Genomic DNA, 22,082 nt, shown 5'->3' on the forward strand with positions numbered 1-22,082 from the left:
TCCCCTTAAGTAATTATCATCACCACCACCACTATCGCACCCAATATGACTCATAACAAAGTTATGATATTATAAATAAAATGTAGTCAAAAGAGCCAAGAGTTCTGGCCTTAGCATGTAATTCTGCGCTACAGACTGCACGGGGTGGCATCACCTCCTTTGAAAAATTGACGCAACTGCATCAAAATTGAGCACATCAGTTCGCCACTGGTTGTGACTTTAGAAATTCTGCTCTATAGCAATAAGTAGGTAGTAACTAATGAGCAGAGTATAAAATTATATTATAATAAGTATAGTTACTAAATTGTTCTGAAATATTACAACAGCTAGTGTCATTTTTATTTAAATTCTTGTTCAGTCGTTTTGTCTCACGGTATGACAAGACACCGCGATGGATGTCGAAGCAAATGAATTGATAAGAAAAAATTATCATGAACACAATAATATAAGATATTATAACAATGGTCAATGACGGGTGGCTAAAACTTTTTGCAGTGTATTCCGATTCGCAGTGTAGATGATAACACTATAACAGAAGGTATATAATAAACTATATTGTTGTATATTTTGTTATTATGTCATTATACACAGAAAAAAACACGCTATAAATGGCTGATAGATGACCTAAAACATAAACCTATCCGTCGACAGCGCCATTTTCTGCGAACAACATTTTTTTTTTTAATATTTACAAATCGGTTTCTCACGACGTATGCAACAATTTTAGTAGATAATAATATTGCAAAATGTAACTTAAAAATGTTAAGCAATACCAAACATCACGGGCTGAATGAAAAGTCGTTCTTAATTGTTGTGGATTGGACCACGAATATAAAATTTAAATAGGTTCCTTAGGAACCATACATTTTATACATAAATTTTCCATGAAACATTGAAACGTATAGTTTCAAAAATATTAATTTTTAGACCGTATTAGATTTTTTTTTTTTGTTATAACTTTTAATCAAACGAGAATAATTTAATAATTTAATAATGTTAGTCCTGAAATATTAATAATAAAATAGTGTTCAGATTTTAAGATTTTACAATTAACATGACAATCTTCATTTCGAAATCCAAAATTATTTTAGTTAGTTAGCTCAAAAATTACAAATATCAGAATTTGAATAAATTCATTACCCATCAAATAAAAAATAGAGAGTGAAAATTCTAGGTGAATCACCCTGTATTATACAATTATATATATTTATATTATAATATAATAATATATATTACAAGCTGACCCCGTGCATTTCGTTTCCCATGAAAAATTGCTTATGTGTTTCAAATTTTGATAAATTCGTTATTTAATATTGAGTGCTTACTGCGTAATGGTGTTCTATATTATAATTTGTAACCAATGGCAGTAATTCATAAACAAAAAACAATTTATAGAAAATTATCTGTGGCCTTTAATTTTTATTTTTTTCTCGACTTTTCCAATTTTTCTTTCGGTTAAACCTTATTCGGAATATTAAAAAAAAAACCCCCGTTCTCAAGTGATGCGATTACCAACGGGCAGATTTTCCTTTTTATCAATTATTATATTGATGTATTATAAAATAACATTTGAAAATAATGAAAAACATATTATATGTAATAGAATAAGAAATGAAAGTATGAATTTTGATTTAATAAAGCACGATATCTAATATTATTATAGTAAGCTCCTAAAATTCTAAGTACAAACGGGAAAATCTCTAAAAATCTTCGTATTTAATCACTGGGGAAGGATCAAAATATCAAACGATCGGGATGCTGTAACGTAGTGCAGTTTACAGGTAGGTACCTATGTAATATACTACCTGTGTGTATATGCACTGTGTGCCCACTACCCATACCGTACGGCATAGTTATTGCAGCTGTGTTATATTGTAATATATTTATAACGCAGAACAATACGAAATTCGATCCGAACGAACAAAAAAAAAAAATGACAACGGTATTTAAACCCGTTTTTAGACATACCGTCTGAAATTATTTCGAACGGGTTAATCGTGCTTTGCCCTAAATCGTTGTTTAGAAAAAAATAACCACCACACTCCAACAAACGATTATTTCTACGCAGGTAAAATTTTGACGTGGCGATTTACAGATAACATATTATGGGACATATTTTACTTTAAGACCAACACGCGTCGTATACGGTTAAACTATAACCCATTTCATTATTACAGTACTCATCGTATACCACCTTTTTGTAAAATAATAATATGATGAAACGTTGAACTGCATTATTTTATGTAAGCAATATAAAAAAATAATAGGCCTATGCCAACATATGTTCAAAAACAATAATCCAAATGTTGTATAAACAGAAAATGTGAACAAATTACTAAGATCATTATATGGGTAAATTTTCAACTTAAACATAATATTGTTCTGGCTATGTAAATTGATAATAATCAATCAATAAAGCTCTTTGTTCTACATGTATACTATATTGTGCGTGAAGTGAATAAAATAAATGTACCTAATAATTATCATAATAAAATTATAACTACAAAGTAGGGTATAATATACTACTTAATAAGTAAGTAATAAGTATACATTTTAAGAACTAATATACAGTAGTTATTAGATAGGTATTAATATAGACAAATTAGTCTTAATTAGTAATTACTATATCGACATAATAATATAATGGCGTAATGATTACAAAAATAGATGATTAATAATTATTGTTAAAAACATGTATTTGTGAAATTAGATCGTTATATTAATTAGTTACAAATTCACAATATCATAATATACTGTGGACTACTCTGAGTCATATATAAACTAAATCGGTAAAATTATTGTGTGAGCATAATGACCGCAACAATATAGAAAACTATTTAGTCCGAACAGTGATAGAGATGAAATTTTATATTCTACATCGACAACATGTAATATAATATTATTATGTAGGAATATTCTGACGGCAGTTTTAGATCGAGATAATTAATAGGGTTACCACTTACCAACCGTCCTGGATTAGATAGAACAATACTAAATTCCATTCAATTTATCCTAAGTGCAACAACGCTTTAAACTGTATGCAGAACAATTTTATATTTCAATACACAGACCTCATAGTTCAAGGTTTATGGAAAAATACTTACACAAATTACATTATTAATAATTTTAATGTTATTAAGTAATATCTTATCATACATAATATACTTACTAGTCGTATATGCACAATGCGATTATGTATAAATATATCAAATAAAAATAAATATTGTTGTTCTCCAATATAGACTGTGATGATTTTTCTAGTTGTCTTGATAGTAGTCTCCAAAAGTATATTTTATACCTCATACTCGATAATCTGAACAAATTGAAATGATAAAGTGCATGAATAGACGTTAGGTCTTTGATAAATTGTGAGTAAAAAGTACATCAGAAGGTAACTCGGAATATCTGAAATTTATCGATCTTCAACATTTTCATTAAGGTCTCCGAGTAGTTTTATGTACATAACCTATTTCAATATATCGAAACCTATATAATTTATAATATGTATAAATATTATAGGTACATTTTATCTTAATTATTCTGAGTCGATCACGTGCGACGACAATAAACCATCTGTTTATTCATGTATCCTACACTATCGGCAATAATGTGTTAATTTATTATTCACAGTTCTCATACAACATTTAAGTTTTTGATTCGTTCTATACTAAACATCAGCTCTCGTGGACGTAAAGCTCGCGCGATCTAGTCACTATGCTATGCGTTACAGTTGACGGAGTTCAGAATTAATCGTTTTCGGAGTAGATGGCACGACAACTTTGGCGGAAAATTGTTTCGTAGACGGAAAATCCAAAAAAATCCCAAATCATCACTTTAAAATTTTGGTTTTAGACAGACGTGTAATATTATATTCAGTTCTTTTTTGTGGAGGGGGCTGCTGAGAGACTGCAGAGAAATCTTTTGGTCCCCCCCCCCATCAATTCGAAATATTGAATATTTGAAAATTATTTAAAATTTTCAGATCCTACACGTACACAACGTACACAATGCAGCACGATGACCGGGGCCGTTTTATTATTATTTTAGTATCATTAAATTTACTTTTTAAATTAAAACTTTTTCGTCCGCAGACTAAACACATCTCGCGGTTAAAAAAAAGTATTTATTTATTTTTCTAATGAACTTCCAATGCCATCACGCGGTCGTCGTATAATATATAATAATATGATCTCTGTGCAATAATAAGTGATGTCGCGGCGATAGAATCGTGTAAACACAAACGGTAAAATATATATATTATTACGACCGCCGGAATAAAAAAAAACAAAAAACGTGTAATACGAGAAAACCGAACGAGACGAGTGTATAATATACATATACAACTAAAACAATATATTATAAGACCCGTCGTTGTATGTAATATGTATACATGTATATATATTATTTAGGTATAACCTGACACACAATAACGTAATATTATAGACTTTATATATTATTATTATACGCGAGAGTTCATGAGTGGCGATCGTCGTAGCGAATGCACTTCGCGCCTCGTACATTATAATACAGAGTGATTCTTTAATCATGAACCACTCATTATTTAAAAATGTTAATGTTTTTGAAAATATTTTTTACATGGTTTTAAGTCGTTACGAAACGATGTGTTTTTTTAAACAATTGTATTTTTTAATATTTTATATCCTTCTAATTTTTAAGATTTTAGATTTTTGAATGGGAACATTTTGATTTAATATTCGAAAGCAGAATATTTTTCTGAGTACTTCGATACATAAAAATCGAATTTAGGAGTTAGGACTAATAGTTTATGACTTATGAGTATTTACAGTTTTGATTAGCGGGATAGTGGACCAAAATGTTAACCGCTTACCACTCCACTCCACTCATCTAAACTTTAATTACTTATAACTTATAAGTTATAACTCCCAAACTTATAGTCCTAAATTCGATTTTTATGTATCAAAATACTCAGAAAAATATTCCGATTTCGAAGATAAAATTAAAACTGTAGGTGTATTTTGTCATCCAAAGAATCCAAAACACTTAAATAAAATATAAGGATATAAAATGTTAAAAAATAAAATGTTTAAATAAAAAACACCTTGTTTCTTCACGACTTGAAACCATGTCAAAAAATATTTTAAAAAACATTAATACTTTTTGAAAAAATTACTGGATGGTTCGTGATAATAGTGAATCACTCTGTATAATATTATTTACCTATATTAAATACTAATATATAACATAACATGTATATTGTATGTATTATATATAAATAGGTACGTGTGTGATACTTACACCAGTACTGGCGTAATAATAAGCTCACGAGTTTGGTCGTCGTGTTCGCGTTTTAGTAATAAAATAATATTATATTATCGTTTATTATTTGTTTATTCCCTTGTTCTGTTACAGTACACTGGATCCGTAGCGGTCAACTGTCACGATCAGATGGCACGAGTCGAATTCGTCAGAAACCTAATGGCCAAACACAGAAAGGTATATATTATTTTATAAATACTATTATATTATAATATTATTATACATTAAATAATACGTAGTAATCGCCGTTTTCGGTAGTTATTTTTATTTATTACCTACTCGCATGTTTATGAATGTAGCACGATACTCAGTGCGACAAGTGCAGACGTACATTAAAACACAGACGATGAATTTTTATATATTGATATGGTACTTATAATGAGAAAAAAACCGATGCGTATATAATCGATCGGTATTCGGTGCTATTATAATATTACATCAAAGTGTTTCAGGTGGTATACCTATGTATACTTGCACTATAACTTAAAGACTAAAACGTTCTATATTCGGGACTGGATCGTAAAAATGTATAAACCTCTCAGATTTCAGAAGTTGGTTAAAATATACATTAGCATTTCTATACCCCCGTTTGTTGTCGGTAATGGATTTACTCTACTAAAACGTCGATTTCTCCGAAATACATAACTCACATTTCTAACTTCGTCCCGGATATACATATAATATAATATAAGAGTTAAATTAACAAATGCAACTAGGTTCAAGAAAATTCTGATACAAAAATAAATATAATTTTGTCTAAACGAGTTTCCAAAATTGCTTTAAATAGATGGTTGCATTTTTAAAAAAAAATGAATCTATATATTTCGAATAATAAATGATAAAAAAAAATGCTGATAATCTATTTAAATTTTAAACTAATCAACTTTGTAAACGTCTGAAAAATATTTCGTGTCACATACGCAGTGGTATTACGATGTAGATGCAGGTTTAGAGGCAGTAAATTTAGTGATTTTAACAGGGTGTAAGTGGTTGTGAAGGGTCATGACCGCAACGTGCAAGGTCTATTATAAACAGAAGTTATTTTTTTATTGGTAGACATAAGGATTAGAGGGTGGTAATTTAAAAAGGGTATACGATGCAATATAGCCTTGGATACAAACACTTGCTAAGGGTGATTTTTTATTCAACGTTATGCCACACTGACGGTCGTTGCCAGAAATCGAAATTTTAAACGTTTCAGCTACTTATCCTAGCTAGTTGATGATTAAATATGAATATAAAAATAAAAACTTTCCTAAGTATAAATAAAATAATAAAAAGGAATTTTTTTTCGAAATCTAAACGTTTTCATTTTGTGCCCTGCGCATTGTCATATAGCTCGTAACCACATGTGCGTAATGGTTATAATATTATAATGCACTTAAAACCCGATTGTAAAAAAAAATGCAATTGATCCCTAGTAGTAGGTTGTAGGCACCTATGGGTGTAAATACTGTAAAGCCATAATCCTAAAGGATTATTGTATTTTTAAAAAACTCTAATGTATCTACTATACTACGACACTGTACAATAATTATCTGCAGGAAATAAAATATTATATCATACAATAATTATATTAACTATATTTCGGTCACACGTCACCAGCCGTTACTACCGTATCAAACACCGATGACTGATGAGCAGATTTTTTTTTTTTTATTTATCCAATCGCCACTGGGAAATTTATAAACATTATGAAATCGTACGCTGCCGCAATGAATACGTTCAGCGTTAAACGATAAACGCCTATAGCTTTATAATGATTATCGATGATAAATCGTAAACGCGCGCTCAGTCGCACCTCGTTTCTATACAAACATCCGGTACCGGATGCGTTTCGTTCAAAACTAGATCGATCAATTAGTCAAATGATATTTTATGCCTCGAACAAATTATCGACGTACGTGACTACGTGAGTATATTAATGACTTTCGAGAACGAACGTGGCTGGAAATAAAATAAATACCAGTGGAGCCTGTTAGACGTATGCGCTTTATATCATATAGGCGTAGCACGAATAGTACCTAGGTATAATAATATTATTATACCAGTCATACTATAGAGAATCGATGTGCTCACGCTGTTCACAGTGAGTTTTGTTTACCGAACGTGCGGACCTATTTCTCAAAATTATCTTTACACACGTCGGCTAAGAGAGTTGATCGGAATTCGCGCCAACTCAACTCAAATATTATCATCTTACAAGTTACAAAACTGTGTTTACTGCACTCTTGGAAACAAATTTACACGCGTTTGGAATTATTGTGATTTCGGACAATGATTATATTTGACACGTGTGTAAACATAAAATAAATGTGTTAAGCACTTAAACGTATACCCGGTTCATCGTGGTTGTGTTCTCGTGTATAGTCCATGTGACTTTATATTATTTAATAATATTCTGTATTATAACAGAAAGAGAAAAATCCACTCGACCACTCCTACACATATTATATGCATAATTTTCTTTGGTCTTACATAATATTATAATACAAAATATTTAATTTGTATTCAATCAGTTCCATAGGCGTGCGCACGGGTACAGCAAATGCTGCTTTCGCTGCACCTGACAATTTATTTTGGATTTAGTGGGCTGATAGATATTTATTTGAAAGGTATATACATAGAATAAATAATTTTAAACATATTGAGTTTATTATTATATTAAAATATAAATGTTCAATGTTCTTCAAATGAAAAATGATAATACTATTTTATCAATACACCAAGAAGATACACCAAAAGGTACAAACTCAGGTTCTGTACACAAATGGCTCGATTGGTTAAAACAGTATTAAACATTTTTTTCACTGTCTTAAAATGTTTGTGACAATTCTAGTGACTATAGTTGTAGCTGTGAACGTAGTTTTTCAAAACTCAGCATTATAAAAAACAAATTAAGAAATACTATGTCACAAAAAAGATTGGATGTGCTTCTTTTTTTGTTTGTCGAACAAGAACTTTTAGTTGATGAGTTTAAATATTTGCTACCTAGTAATCGCAGACTTATACTGTAAATCTATATATTTATTTTTATTTAACGTACCTAACTTTTAAGAGTTCCAATATTATGACTAATGTATTAATACTTATTTATATTAAGTACTATATGCTTATAAGTGTTATATTATTACCTATGTGATGTTTAATATAATTATAAAAGTATAGAGTATTATATAACAATACGTAAAAATATTATTATTTTTTATTTACAATTTACTATATTTCTTATAACCATAATAGGCTATAGGCATGGTCGTAGAATAATGAATTTATATGGGGGGGGGGGAGTGTGCTATACCCTATAATAATGATTTGGGCACACAAATGATTATATGAACGTATAAAATATTACATTTTTACACAGTGTGGCTAAACAGAATTAAGGGGAAGGGGGGCAATATAAAGAAAATAAGTAGGCTGCTTATTGTTCTTTAGGGCCGGTTCAAAATGTATGTTGCAACCGACACAAAATCCTGCGCACACCTATGATCAGTTCAAACTGCAGTAGGTAGTCCATATACTATTATATATAGGTACTGTGGTGTCCGTAAGAACAAATGTTTTAAACACAATACAAGCGTTTTCGTATTAAAAATAAAATAAAATCATGACTTTTTGAGAATTAATAAAATTAAATTTTTTATAATATCAAAATTAGTAAGATCTCTTGTATACCTATAATATGATGTTTGTTAACAAAAAAAAACCTGTAATACGTATATATAATAAATAATAATATTATAAAATGGTTTAGAACCACAAAACACGTATTGTAATGACCTATGCATGTGATCCACCGATAATGATCAAACGCAATACATTTTTATTTCCACCGTCCATTAAATTTTGTCTAGAGTTCAATCGGTTGGAGACCGTTTAATCCATTAGGTATACACTATATAAGTAGAGGCATGTATATACATGTATATATAATATTATATATACTCATAAAAGTCTTTTGAAGTTAGTGAACGACCCAAAATATCGACGCAATAATATTTTGACGCAAAAAAAAAATGATATATAATAATATTATACTATCGTATGGAGGGGTTGGCGTACGGTTTGTATAATTGGTACTCGAAGTCATAAAGGGGAGTGAGGATTGTGCAAAAAATAATAGTCCTGAAAATGGTCGTGGAAACCAGTACGCCGGAGGACGCACTTAGCTGTGATGTATGTTTCAAAATAGAATTTTTTTTTCGTATTCACTCTTAGACCGCAGCTTTACAGAATTCACTGTAACCACACACAACCCTTAGGTCGATTCAGGGATGATGAAAGGGTGGACGGAAAAGGGGGAATCTCCGGAATTTTTAAGAGGGCTCGAACATTTGGCACTAATCAATATTTTTAAATCAAAGAAACTAGATACAGTTAAAAAATAAGAATTTTACGAACACAGCGGAAAAGTTAACTCCTAATAACAGTTACCTGACAAAGTTAATGATAGCTAGTGAAAAATAGTGGGGCCCCCAAGATATTGCCACGGGGTCCGAATTTCTCTCCACAGCCCTTGGTCGAATTCGTAAGTATACTAATTCGAGTGTGGTTGCGTGCACACTGTATAGTAGCATAATAAATCATTAGGCGTTGACAAAAATGTAATTCACATTCTCGACCATTTTTTTTTTTTTTTTATATATACATATATAATGTAGGTACTCGACTGATAGCCGCAGTGAATATAATAATATTATTCTGGTGATTGTCGGCACTCGGTGATCGTACGTTATAATCTCTGCCGACGATCGCCTCGGAGACGTCGAGGAATTCATTGCCATCTCGATGCGCTGACTTTTCAGGCGAGATATCCGGTGACAAAATAATAAATATTACTTTACGGTATGCGATCGGTTCCCCGCGTGTACGATATCTTTAATTGTATTATATCATTATGACCGTATCGGCGAACGCGATTTGTATCCACGTCGCATACGTGTTTTTAATGCGTTTATTCGGCACGGACGAGCTCTCGGGCAAAGCTGTTATAATAATATTATGTGTATTTTAATGTAAACGTATTCGACTCAAGTGATTGAGCCTACATTTGATACAATGTTAATACTTAAAATATCTCCAGTCAGTGGTTACACGACGAGTCGTTTAGCACAGTATTTTTTTATTTCGACTTTCGTATATTTATGATTTTTGTGGCAGGGGAACAAGGTTTGAAGTTATATCTCATTAAACGCATCATGAACAATAAAAACAATAAAATAACGGTCGTTTTTCACTCGTGCACAAATCATATTCAACAGGAACGTCTTTTTTCAAAACGGCAATTTTCACCGACAACCCCACGCGTTGTGTAAAACTACATACTAATTCAAATACACTGATAACGTATTTAAATATAATCCTTTTATACCATGATGATTAAACTGCCTTTATTCTAAACTCTTTATTGTATAAAGTCTTGATTGTAAAAATATATTCAACTATAAATGATATATAATGAAAATTAAATTAAATGTAGGTAAGTACAATTATATACGTAAACCAGTTTAAGTTTTAGTTAATTAAAGTTGTGACTCAATATAATAATATAATTAAAATGTAAAACCTTGTAGACTTCCCAATTAAAATTGTGAACTACTACCAATGCGATTGTGGTTTTACCTATTATAAATTGAGAAACGACTCAGTGTAGACTAATTTCAGTGTTGGAAACTGTTTTGCCCTAAAGTCTTATGCCTAGGTATAAATAATATTTTTGCCAATAATTTTTATTAAGGATGAATACTATAACATAATATTGCTTGCTGATTTCTTATTATATTATTAACGGATGCATTTCTGCCAAAGACTAAAATATTTTGTCAATAATTTATTATAATATAAAGGTAGGTCAGTATAAAAAAATCCAAACATTAAATTATATTATATTATAGCCTAAATTATGAAGAATGAATTAATAATATTAATGGCAGAAGGGTGTTTCAGATGTTTAGGTGTAAGGAAGAGATTGATATTGAGGGTGGGGGTATATAAAGTGAGAAATGGTCGATTAAAAGAGAAAAAGAGCACTTAAAAAAGTAAGATGTATATTATGATCGGAGTCACACAAGCAGCTGTTTGGTATATACAATAGAATATAGAAATATATTTCGATATATAATATAATATTATGTAGGTTACTTCTCTCGAATATTCTATAACTTGATTATTATTTCTTTACTTAAGAATTTTACTTAAAAAGTCCTATAAATTATAATACATATTATTATCATTGATTATAAATACAAGTATTATTTTATAATCAATGATATAATATATACGATAACAAATTCACAGTCTACACGCTATATTATTATACTAACTGGTGTGTTTAATTAAAATTATGTTCAGTGGTCGTAAATCGTAATGTAGGTATATAATATTATGTACGATAATTATGCGTGCTATGTGTTTAGCAATGATCAAATCTTAAATACGATCACGATAGTCGATAATGCGTAAAAAACACAGTTTGACACAAATACACAATAGCATCTTACAATATAATACAAGTGACACGTAATAATGAAATTAATTCAATGAATAATATAAACGTTTTAATTGCGTTCATATTTAATGACACTCATATATTATGTATCTCGAAAATAATAATTGTGATCTTCGCTTTAATAATATTTGTGTAATAAATATTATTATGTCATGAACAAATTGTTATGGTAGGGAGTAGGAACTTTGATAATCTTTCCAATTACCAAGCTCTGACTAATACTTTATAGATACGTATATTAGCGAAAATACCTACACGTAAATATGCAATACCGTTTTCAGACATTAACAGTTATTTATAACTCTTAGACAACATCATGCACTAGGTCCCCGTTGCAATTTTATTGATTGTTCATCGCTCCACTCAGAATCTAAAAATCAAAATTAAATTTATTCCATATATATATAGAAATAATATTATTATTATTGTTTATTTCTTCGAATAAATAATGGGAACCAGACACTTCATTGAACAGGAAACACATATTATTTTGTTTAAAACAAAAAATCATTTGCTTTCAAAACCTCATCCAATTAATACACTTTGTGTACGCGTGGGTGAAATGAAACTGATTTCGAACATTGTTAAGATAGCTTATGGAATTTCAAAATTTACTTTTATTTCTTTTGACTTTATTACCCGTAAATCGTAGCATATTAATTACACGAAACTATAGTGCAATGGTAATAAAATATAATATTATAATAATTAATAGTTTTAAATGTTCGTTAACGATTAACGTGCATATTTTATAACAATAAATTCACAATAGTAAATTCAAATTCTTATTTATTATAAGATAATTACTAATTAGTACTATACTAGTCTAATATATGACGTAAATGTTAAGGTTGTAAACTGTGCCCAGATTTTCTGAAAAGTGAAAACAAAAACATTATAAGCTACATTTAATTTGCATTTATTATTGCCAGGGTAATTTAAATTAATTACACCCGTACATTACATTAGTACACAGCAATAACAAAGTAGTTTTATATTCCTTAAAATCAACATGTTTTGTTTTTGTTTTTATTTTTGTACCAGTGTAGGTTGTGGTCGTTACATTAGGTACTAGATTTCTCAGTGGCATTTTAATGGTAAAAGCTATAATATGTGTGTGTGTAGTGTGTAGTGTGTAATGTGTACCTACATACATAATTTGTATTATAATATATTAAAAATATACCTATCATACTGACTGATCCCGTGCACTTCGTTGCCCGTTAAATGTACCAACTCTAAATAACTCAAACTTTGTTCAATTCGTTATTTAATATTTGGTGTATGGTATTCAAAACTAATCTTCACTTTTCCGTTTTTTGGAATAAAAATTCTGATTGCTCAACTCCTTTTGGGTGTTACACAATGTGGAAGGAATGTATTTTTAAGTATACCTAAATGATATTATATTTTAATGTATAAACCATCTCGACCGACGTTCTCCGCGAGATTCGCAGTTGTATATTATCAGGTAGGCGTAAATTTGTACGTAGTGTATAATGTAATTCAAAGTATCAAAGTTATACCAAGTTTGTTGTTTTTACTTAATTCAACCTACGGGGGATTAATATAATCAATTAATACAAAATCCTAACCAAACCTAACCGTACTAAAATCCTATAAATAAAAAAAAACCAAACATTCGTATGTATAGATAAAGAAGAAAAATAAAAAAAGGAAAAATGAGAAAAAAACAATGCAAAAATTTGGTCCACCAAAACCGTGGTTCGAATACTAAAATACATAGAAGTGCTATTGCGCCAACAGGATTATCGCTTTAATACTAATAATTATTATTAAAACAAATTGCATCCATTTACAAACAAAATATAATAATCCCTGTTTTAGCATCTCCCCGGGTTTGAGGAATTTGCCTTTTTAAATTAGCCTATTTTCTTCGCAGAGGTCTGTACCAAATTTCGTCGCAATCGGTCCAGCCGTTTAGAAATGCATACAAGACACACACACAAACATCAATTTTTATATAATATTAAGATTGAGAAAAAATAATAATTCAAATCAACGAACATGCCCGATTAACCAATCTATATATATAAAAAAAAAATGGAGCGTGAAAAATGTCGTAACCTCATCATTTGTACCAGGTCCAATTTGGCTCAAATTTTTTAAGATGTTCGTAATTGCTAGAAAAAGGTTTTTACGAAAGAAAATTTTAGGAAAATCCACAACATCCAAAGTAGGAAATCTAGATGTAAAAAATACAACAGTGGCGCGTGTATTATATATTGGTTGCTATTGGTTAATCTGGCATGTTTGTTGATTTGTATTATTATTTTTAATCAATATATTTTGCCTGGGAAGATGACAAGCTAATTTAAAAATGGTTAAATTTGTTTTTTTTTATTCATCTGATATTAGTACGGTTAGGTTTGGTTAAGATTTTGTATTAATTTATTATATTAATCCACCATATAGGTGGAATACCTACGACAAACTTGGTATAACTTTGATACTTTAGAATTAAATCATACACTTACTTACAAACAGCACGGGATCCGTGATCTATCGCAGGTAGATTGCCTAGTTCCTACCTGATAATATACTGCTGCGAATCAGAATTTTTATTCCGTGAAACGGAAAAGTTAATATAAATTTTGAACCATACACCGAATATTAAATTACGAATTGAACAAAGTTTGAGTCATATAGAGTTGGTACATTTAATGGGCAACGAAGTGCACGAGACCAGCTAGTATAATATAATACACCATCATTATTTTAATCTGCTACAATAAACTAATTTTTTTATTATTTAGTTTATTTTTTTCTGGACAGAAGGCGCCACTATTGTATTTTTTAACATCCAGATTTCCTACCTGAATTTCCCTAAAATTGACTTTCATAATATGAACCTTGTCCTGATAATATTACGAAAACAAAAAAAAAAATTTCGAAATCGGTCCAGCTGTTCACGCGTGATGGCCAAGGGAAATAGGATCCACCTATATATATTTAGATATAATAATATAACGATTACAATTAAAACTTATGATACAATATTCACAGAATTGAGAAAAACTATGAAACGTGCACATTTATATTGTAATAATCAATATAGGTTAATATTTTAATACTTAAATTTGTTTTTGGGCTACCGGCTGGATACAAGATTTTTGTTTTTGACCGATTTATCGTAAGGTTTTCGTTGTTGTGGTTACTTATTAAAAAACATATTTATGGTTCATAGTTTTTCTTTTTAAAAGAAAAAATATCGAGTACCTACCGTATGTCAGTGAATTTGGCCCCCCAACATTGTCCGATCAGTTTGAAACCTACACAAATATTTTTGAGTACCGTACTAATATTTTTTATACTTATAAGTTAAACGATGTGATTATATTGTGCCTAGCTACCGTTTGCGTTTATCTCATTTAAACTTTTACTCCATTATACATTTATACTATATTTTAAATTTGTGTTTGATTAAAATAATTAATAGTGACATTATTATTATTATTTACGAAAAAAAAAATGTAAAAAATATTATAATAGACTTACGTCAAGAAATCTAGAATATTATGCCAAGTACGATTTTGTATTTTATATTGTGGTCGTAGGATAAAATTTGTATCTCACTTATTTTGTATTATGAACAAAATTGTTCATGTTTTCTTTTTTGTATGGCTCATATATTTATTGAGCCTGCTGGTACAGATTGTGTATGCATAATAAGTAATAAAAAATAAAAAAAAAAGTCAAAATTCTTTGACATGCATATTATTATTTGTTAAAATTGTAGCATTTAATGTTATCGTTGAATAAATGATTAATTGTATAAAAACGATTTATTGGATTTCTAATGCTAATCTATTACATGTTTAAAACATTAGAAACAACGTATAATACATTAGAAATCAATTAAAAATATAGGTTAGGTTTCAGATGATTATTCAGTGATACATAGTGTATTCAATGTAATTATTTTCTTTCCATTTAATTTTAAAATAACGATGTTAGTACCTACTCACGTATCCGGAAATAACGACTAATTATATGGTAAACTTACCAAATATGTATTAAACTTTGTCAATGCTAACCACACCAGGTCCTAAGGGTTATCATATGTGTATTTTTACACCAGTATAATATAATATAATATTTTTTTTTATCTGCGATTTCTTAAATATTGTATTCGCTTGTTGCACAAAATTTAACAAGACATTACACTATTTGATCAAACTACATCATATATTAAGATACCTACTTCCGTAATATATTAGGTCAAAAGTATACACACAATATATTATACTCATACAGGATAGTATAAATTCATGAAATAATAATTTATTTCTCAATTAAAATTCGATACGCTTTTGTTATAAGAACTAAGAATCAATAAAATTCTGTTATGTTTTAGTTTTTTGTTTTTTGTCTAGATAAATATAAATACATAATTATATAGCATGTGAATACTTCATCAGTATTGAGTTTTATGTAATAATGATACTATACCGACGATAAGGCTATAAAATATGTATGCTATGGTCATCGATTCTGCATTTATGGACAACGTTCAATAATCCAAATGTTACCAACGCACCAATAATGTCGTCATCGTCGTCCAATTACTAGGTTGAAATCGAACCAGTATAATAATATCAATACTGCATGGGATACAGAAAACTTTTTTCCCATCGTGGAAAATATTTGACGTGGAAACTAAATAAAAAAATAATGTTTATCTCGGATTCTCCGAGAGAGAAAAAAACGGTGGTATTTCATTATTCATTAAATCTGTTTTTCACAATAAACCCACCACTGTACCTCGTCGTCTTATTATAATCCGAAGGCTTATACTTTGATTATATGCGTATAACATTTATTATAAAAATGTATAATGTATAACATGTCGTACACAGTAATCCAATACAGTGATTCGTGCTAGCTAAACTCATATTTAACGTTAAATTGTACATTTATATTTCATGTATTATATAATTAGTTGTAGGCACCTATATATTTGCTAATTTGTTGTATGACGTGTTAGATGTGCGTTTTCGACACTGAAATAATTTCAGCGGACTTGAATTTCACAATAATTCGATTCGGGTGGATATTTTCATCTTATATTATTTTATAAATTATATAGTATTAATTAATAATTATTAAATTATATATAGTCAATGTGGATAAAATAATAAAATATTACTTTATTACTAGTTTGAACACAGGATGACATAATAAGTTCCAGTCTCAATAAACAGTACAAGAACCAGGGCTTGAAACCGGTAACAGATTTTTCCCGGTAACCGGTTACCACGAGGAAATTCAGGAGCGGCAAACATTGCAAAGTTTGATAACGGAGAAATTCGGAACGTCCGGTTGCTAAACGAAGCTGTAAACGTTTGCAAACATTGCAAACGCCATGTTCCAGCGTTTGGTCTGTTTCGTTCTAGTAACCAGAACCGTGGTTGTTTTTGTTTATACTATTGCCGTTATCGTTATCACAATTCACGACTTATCATGATTAATTTTTTTTTATGTCTTACACCACGACCACGGTTAAACAAAATACCGCACTAAACCAAGCGCTCGTGAATTTCTACGTTTTCAACGTTTCAAACGTTAGCGTTCGTTCTGCAAAACGTTTGCCGCTCCAGAATTTCCTCTAGACTCTGAGACTCCTTTTTAGACTGGTTACCGCTTCCCGGTTCTGGTGTTTCAATTTTAAGAAGTGGTTATCAATTACCGGTAATCACGTAATTCGATAAAGAGGGAAATCTATAACGGTAAAGGCGAGTTCACAACTACCCGTGTCGTGTCGTGTCGTGTCGTGTGAATTGTGAATTCAATTCGTTCTTCGGGGATATTCCGAATCAGGACGATACCAACTTGGTATCTAATCAAAATATAATAGATACCATAGGTATTAGATATATAAGATAACAGTAAGCAAATCTACCAAGGCGTGAACATTGTGACCAGCACGATCAAAAGTTGAATTAATTCAACTTCGCGGTAATCGCGGTATCGTGTTGGTCGACACAATCATATTTTATTATCACATTTTGGTGAACCAATCAGAAAAAAGGATTTTACACGACACGACACGACACGACACGGGCAGTTGTGAACCCGCCTTAACCATTTATTTTTAGAACCGGTTAATTAATCAAAACCGTAATTAATCTCAAAATCAATTAACGTTAAAATGATTTTTAATTTTTTTTTTTAAATGATGATCATGAAGTAAATATAAAAATGTAAAAACACCAAATTATTAAAAATAACCATTGCGTGTTCGAACTCGGAATAGTTTCGGCGCACAAACAATGCGGGTATTTTCTCAGTATACACATTGTTCTAGACTGAAACCGCTAGTAGGATCATCATATTATAATGCAGGCTGATACATAGGTATATGTAATATTATACATTTATAAATTATATTTAATTATTAATTATTTACGTTATAGTACCAGCTATATATGTATGTTATAACTTATAAGTTATTATCATCGACTGTTATGATCTTTATTCTTCGTAATAATAACGCATTAAACTGGCTGGGTAAATTACTAATATAATATAATGTACTTATTCACCCGTCAACTATTCAATACCAAATAACATGTAATAAGTAATATCTGATAATACTGATAATAGTAATTTTAATAACAAAATTGTCACAATTATGGAGGTACGCCAGTCACCACACTATCTATGATAAAATAGATTTTAATCGTGTTTAAATCGTGGCTCCTAATTCCTACTTAAAAAAAAAAGAAAGCCCGGTTTCAGAGTGGTTACCGGTAATCTTGAAGAATTAAAACCGCTTCCAAACCGATAACCAGTAACCGCATTTTTAGAGATCATTGTGGCAACCGGTAATCAATTACCAATAATTCTAAAAACCCCGAAAACCGGTACCTGGTTTTGAAAAATTTTCCGGGTCCTAACGGACCCCTTAACCCGTTTTTTCGGAAGCGGTTTCAAGCCCTGATAAGAACTAATATAATACATTTTATAATAATAATTGTTGTTCGTCTTAATTAATTATTATAATGATCAGTTTTATACTTTTATCGTTAAATCTTTAAATTAAATAAAAATGTAGGTAATAATATTATTATGTCATTCGAATAATTTATTATTTCTATACAGTTAATATTATGATCACACGGCGTTTTAGTTAGGCTTTTCACGTACACCCCGGTCGTGTAGTCCGTTCACACAGTATAATATAATATTGTATTAATAGTGATTCACCAAGCATGCTCACCCCCATTTTAGATTCTGAGTGGAACGATGAATGTATTGATTTTACAATGATGTGTTTTTTTTTATTTATTATTTTTTATTTTTTATTTTTTTTGTGTCTGTCATCACCTTTTAGGACAGTAAAAGTGCTCGGGTTCTCTTCAACAGTACCTTTTCTGATAGGAAAGTGAATCTAGTTGGTACTTTGGGGGGGTCAAAAGTAAAATTTTTCCAATAGTTACGTCAAATGTTAGTATTTTTGTTTATTCTATTACCTATACTACTTAGCATTCTTAGTAGTATTCTTAAGTCATAATATTTTGTAATGTTTGACATAACCTCGCATCAAGTTATCTTATGCTCATAGCTCCATAATCATAATTTTTCACTATCATTATTATTTATCATTCTATCAGACTCTTACACTATAGATTAAACAAACCCTATATAAAATTAATGTACTTCCGCTACTTTTATAATCTTTTTCAGTAATACATTATAATGACAATAATTGTAAGGGGAAATTTTATTTTTTTATTTATACAAAACCAAATTGTCTATTATATTATGTGGTACCACACGTTACTTATAGTATTATTCACAACTTTTAAATAATTCCCATAAAATACTGACACAAAAATAATACAATTTAATCTAAGCTAAATTTAACTTAAGGCTTCATCTACATTATCTAATCTCTATATCTAGAATTCTAAGTTATTAAACGTTTAAACATGCACTATATTATAATGTTTAAATAGGTATTATACATATTATTATAACAAGTATAGGCTTATATAAGATCAAGACTTAAGACTTAAGAGTAGCTGAAGTATTCAATAAGCACTTAATTGAAAAACAATTTTTTTTTATGTTATATCACATTATTTTGACCATAAAAATGATTACTTTTTAATGTTATTCATCGTTTAAAAGCTAATAAAAAACAACAAAAAAATGTAGTTTGTTAGGTATTCAATTTCCGTCAAGGGACTTGGTTATCTTTGAACCATAGATTTACTAGGACTGCTCAAAACGTTATAGTATGAAGACGTAGAAAGTTCCTGACGCTCAACTTCCGTTTTATTTCCGAGTTCAGCCGTAGCAATGTATTTTACAATATTTATGTTGACGTCGTCGATTGTTTTACAGTTGACTTGGTATGCGTATTGCTGGTCTTCACTGTCCATTATAGAGATATTTACGAGTTATGTACCTACCTATGTGGATTATGCATCCATTCGTACATAGTTACGACCTATTTTGTTTAACTGCAGTTCTGCGTACACCTATTAACTGCTTATCACATTATTACCGCGTTAATTAATTCATTTTAAATTCATCATCAGAAATAAAAAATATGAGTAGGTAAACTCTATACTATGTAGTCAGTCTACCGAAATGAATTTCAAACCAAACAATTATTATATATAGTATGACGTACCTAAGAGTAATATAATATAAAATAATTCATATGTTTTCAACGCCGATTACAATGCACTTACAGGTGATGATGAATGTCGCTTGTTGCTACGCAGGTGTTTAAGATATAATATAAAATATATTATAATAGGTGTTATATATTATATTTTATTGTTTAAACCGTTAATTATTTACACCCTTTGTAGACGCCCGCCTGGTATTTATATTTTTTATGGAACAGCTGACAACGTCCAGGTATTGCGTCCAATGAAATTTCAATAGGTTTTATGAAGATAGATGAAACTTGATTTGAAAACTTTCATGGTCGCTGAATATAATTATGATATATGTGACCCATGTGACCGTCAGAACCCGCAAATATTTGTATTATTCGACATTTAATTACGCGTGTACACGAACAATCGAAAACAATAATCAATGTATTACGGGGGTGAACAGTCAATATTGAAAGAAACGTAATATAATATTTTTAAATATCTTGATGGTTATTTAGTTGGAAAATATCTAATAATAGTATTTTCCTACTTAACTCATTATATTCTATACCTCATAGTCTATATTGTATGCACTTAGACTATCGAATGTGTCCTCTATTAAATAATAGTAGACATGCTATTTCTGAAACCACAAAAAAATTCTATAATATTGATTAATTTTAAAAGTCAACTTCATTTTCAAATTAAATGACACATAAAACGTAATCAAGAATTAAATTAAAAATTGTGTTATGTTTTTCGAGGAGTTTCATGAATGAACATAATATGTAGAATTTTGTTTAAAATATGATTTTCGGCATAAATTAATATTCTTTTTTTCAATATTTATTGTAAACTAAGTGTAAACAAATCGCAAATGGTAGTATGTTAAAAAAATAAAAATGACAAAATAATTGTATTGCAACATTTATAAAATGTATTCTCGTTACCCGCATGCGCATCTTATGAATAACTTTTACAGCAACTGCTTACGCAACTGAATCGACTATAGCTAGGTATATTATTTCCCACATATTTTGCAGAATCAGACATTACAAAGTCACAACCCACTACTGTACCAGGAAATGTGTACTTAACAGTTTACAGGCCTTATCCGAATTTCTGCTTTACCGGTCATAACTCATAATAGTGATGATTAGGGTTCGGATTTGAAGGCAATATAATCAATAAAAAAAGCATTTAAAATGTAAAAAAAGGCAAAAAAAGGCATTTAATTCATATAAAAAGGCAATTCATAAATATACTACAAAATAAAAAAGTGAACATTTTTTAAACACTTTCAATTGCTCACATTTTGAGAAAAATACAAATTAAAAATTAAAACTGCATGCAAAATAAACTAGTTGGTATTAAAAAAAAATTGACTACCATGTATTTTGATAGGTTGTCTTCAGTAAAACGGTTACGATTAGAGGTTAAAATATTTTTGTACATCGAAAATGATCTTTCTACTTATCTCTTCCGATATGTTGCTGAATATGGAATTTTTTCTCACTTGACACTTTGACGTCACAAATTTTACAATATAAAATTAATCCATCGGTTGAAAAAATATTTTCACCGAATTCTGAAACATACTTTTCAACTTGGAATTGTGATTTGCTTACTTTTGG

General features: G+C 29.7%; 1 protein-coding gene across 1 annotated transcript in view; it reads left to right on the plus strand.

Moving 5' to 3' along the window:
* LOC100163483 overlaps window positions 1-22,082 on the plus strand; it is a 181,955-nt gene that overhangs the window by 18,576 nt on the left and 141,297 nt on the right. The window contains exon 2 of the mRNA XM_029489036.1: window positions 5,392-5,475. Coding sequence (XP_029344896.1) covers window positions 5,392-5,475 — 84 coding nt within the window. The remainder of the gene's footprint in view (window positions 1-5,391; window positions 5,476-22,082) is intronic.

The sequence above is a fragment of the Acyrthosiphon pisum genome, chromosome A2 (genome assembly GCF_005508785.2).
Source record: "Acyrthosiphon pisum isolate AL4f chromosome A2, pea_aphid_22Mar2018_4r6ur, whole genome shotgun sequence".
Classification (NCBI taxonomy): domain Eukaryota; kingdom Metazoa; phylum Arthropoda; class Insecta; order Hemiptera; family Aphididae; genus Acyrthosiphon; species Acyrthosiphon pisum.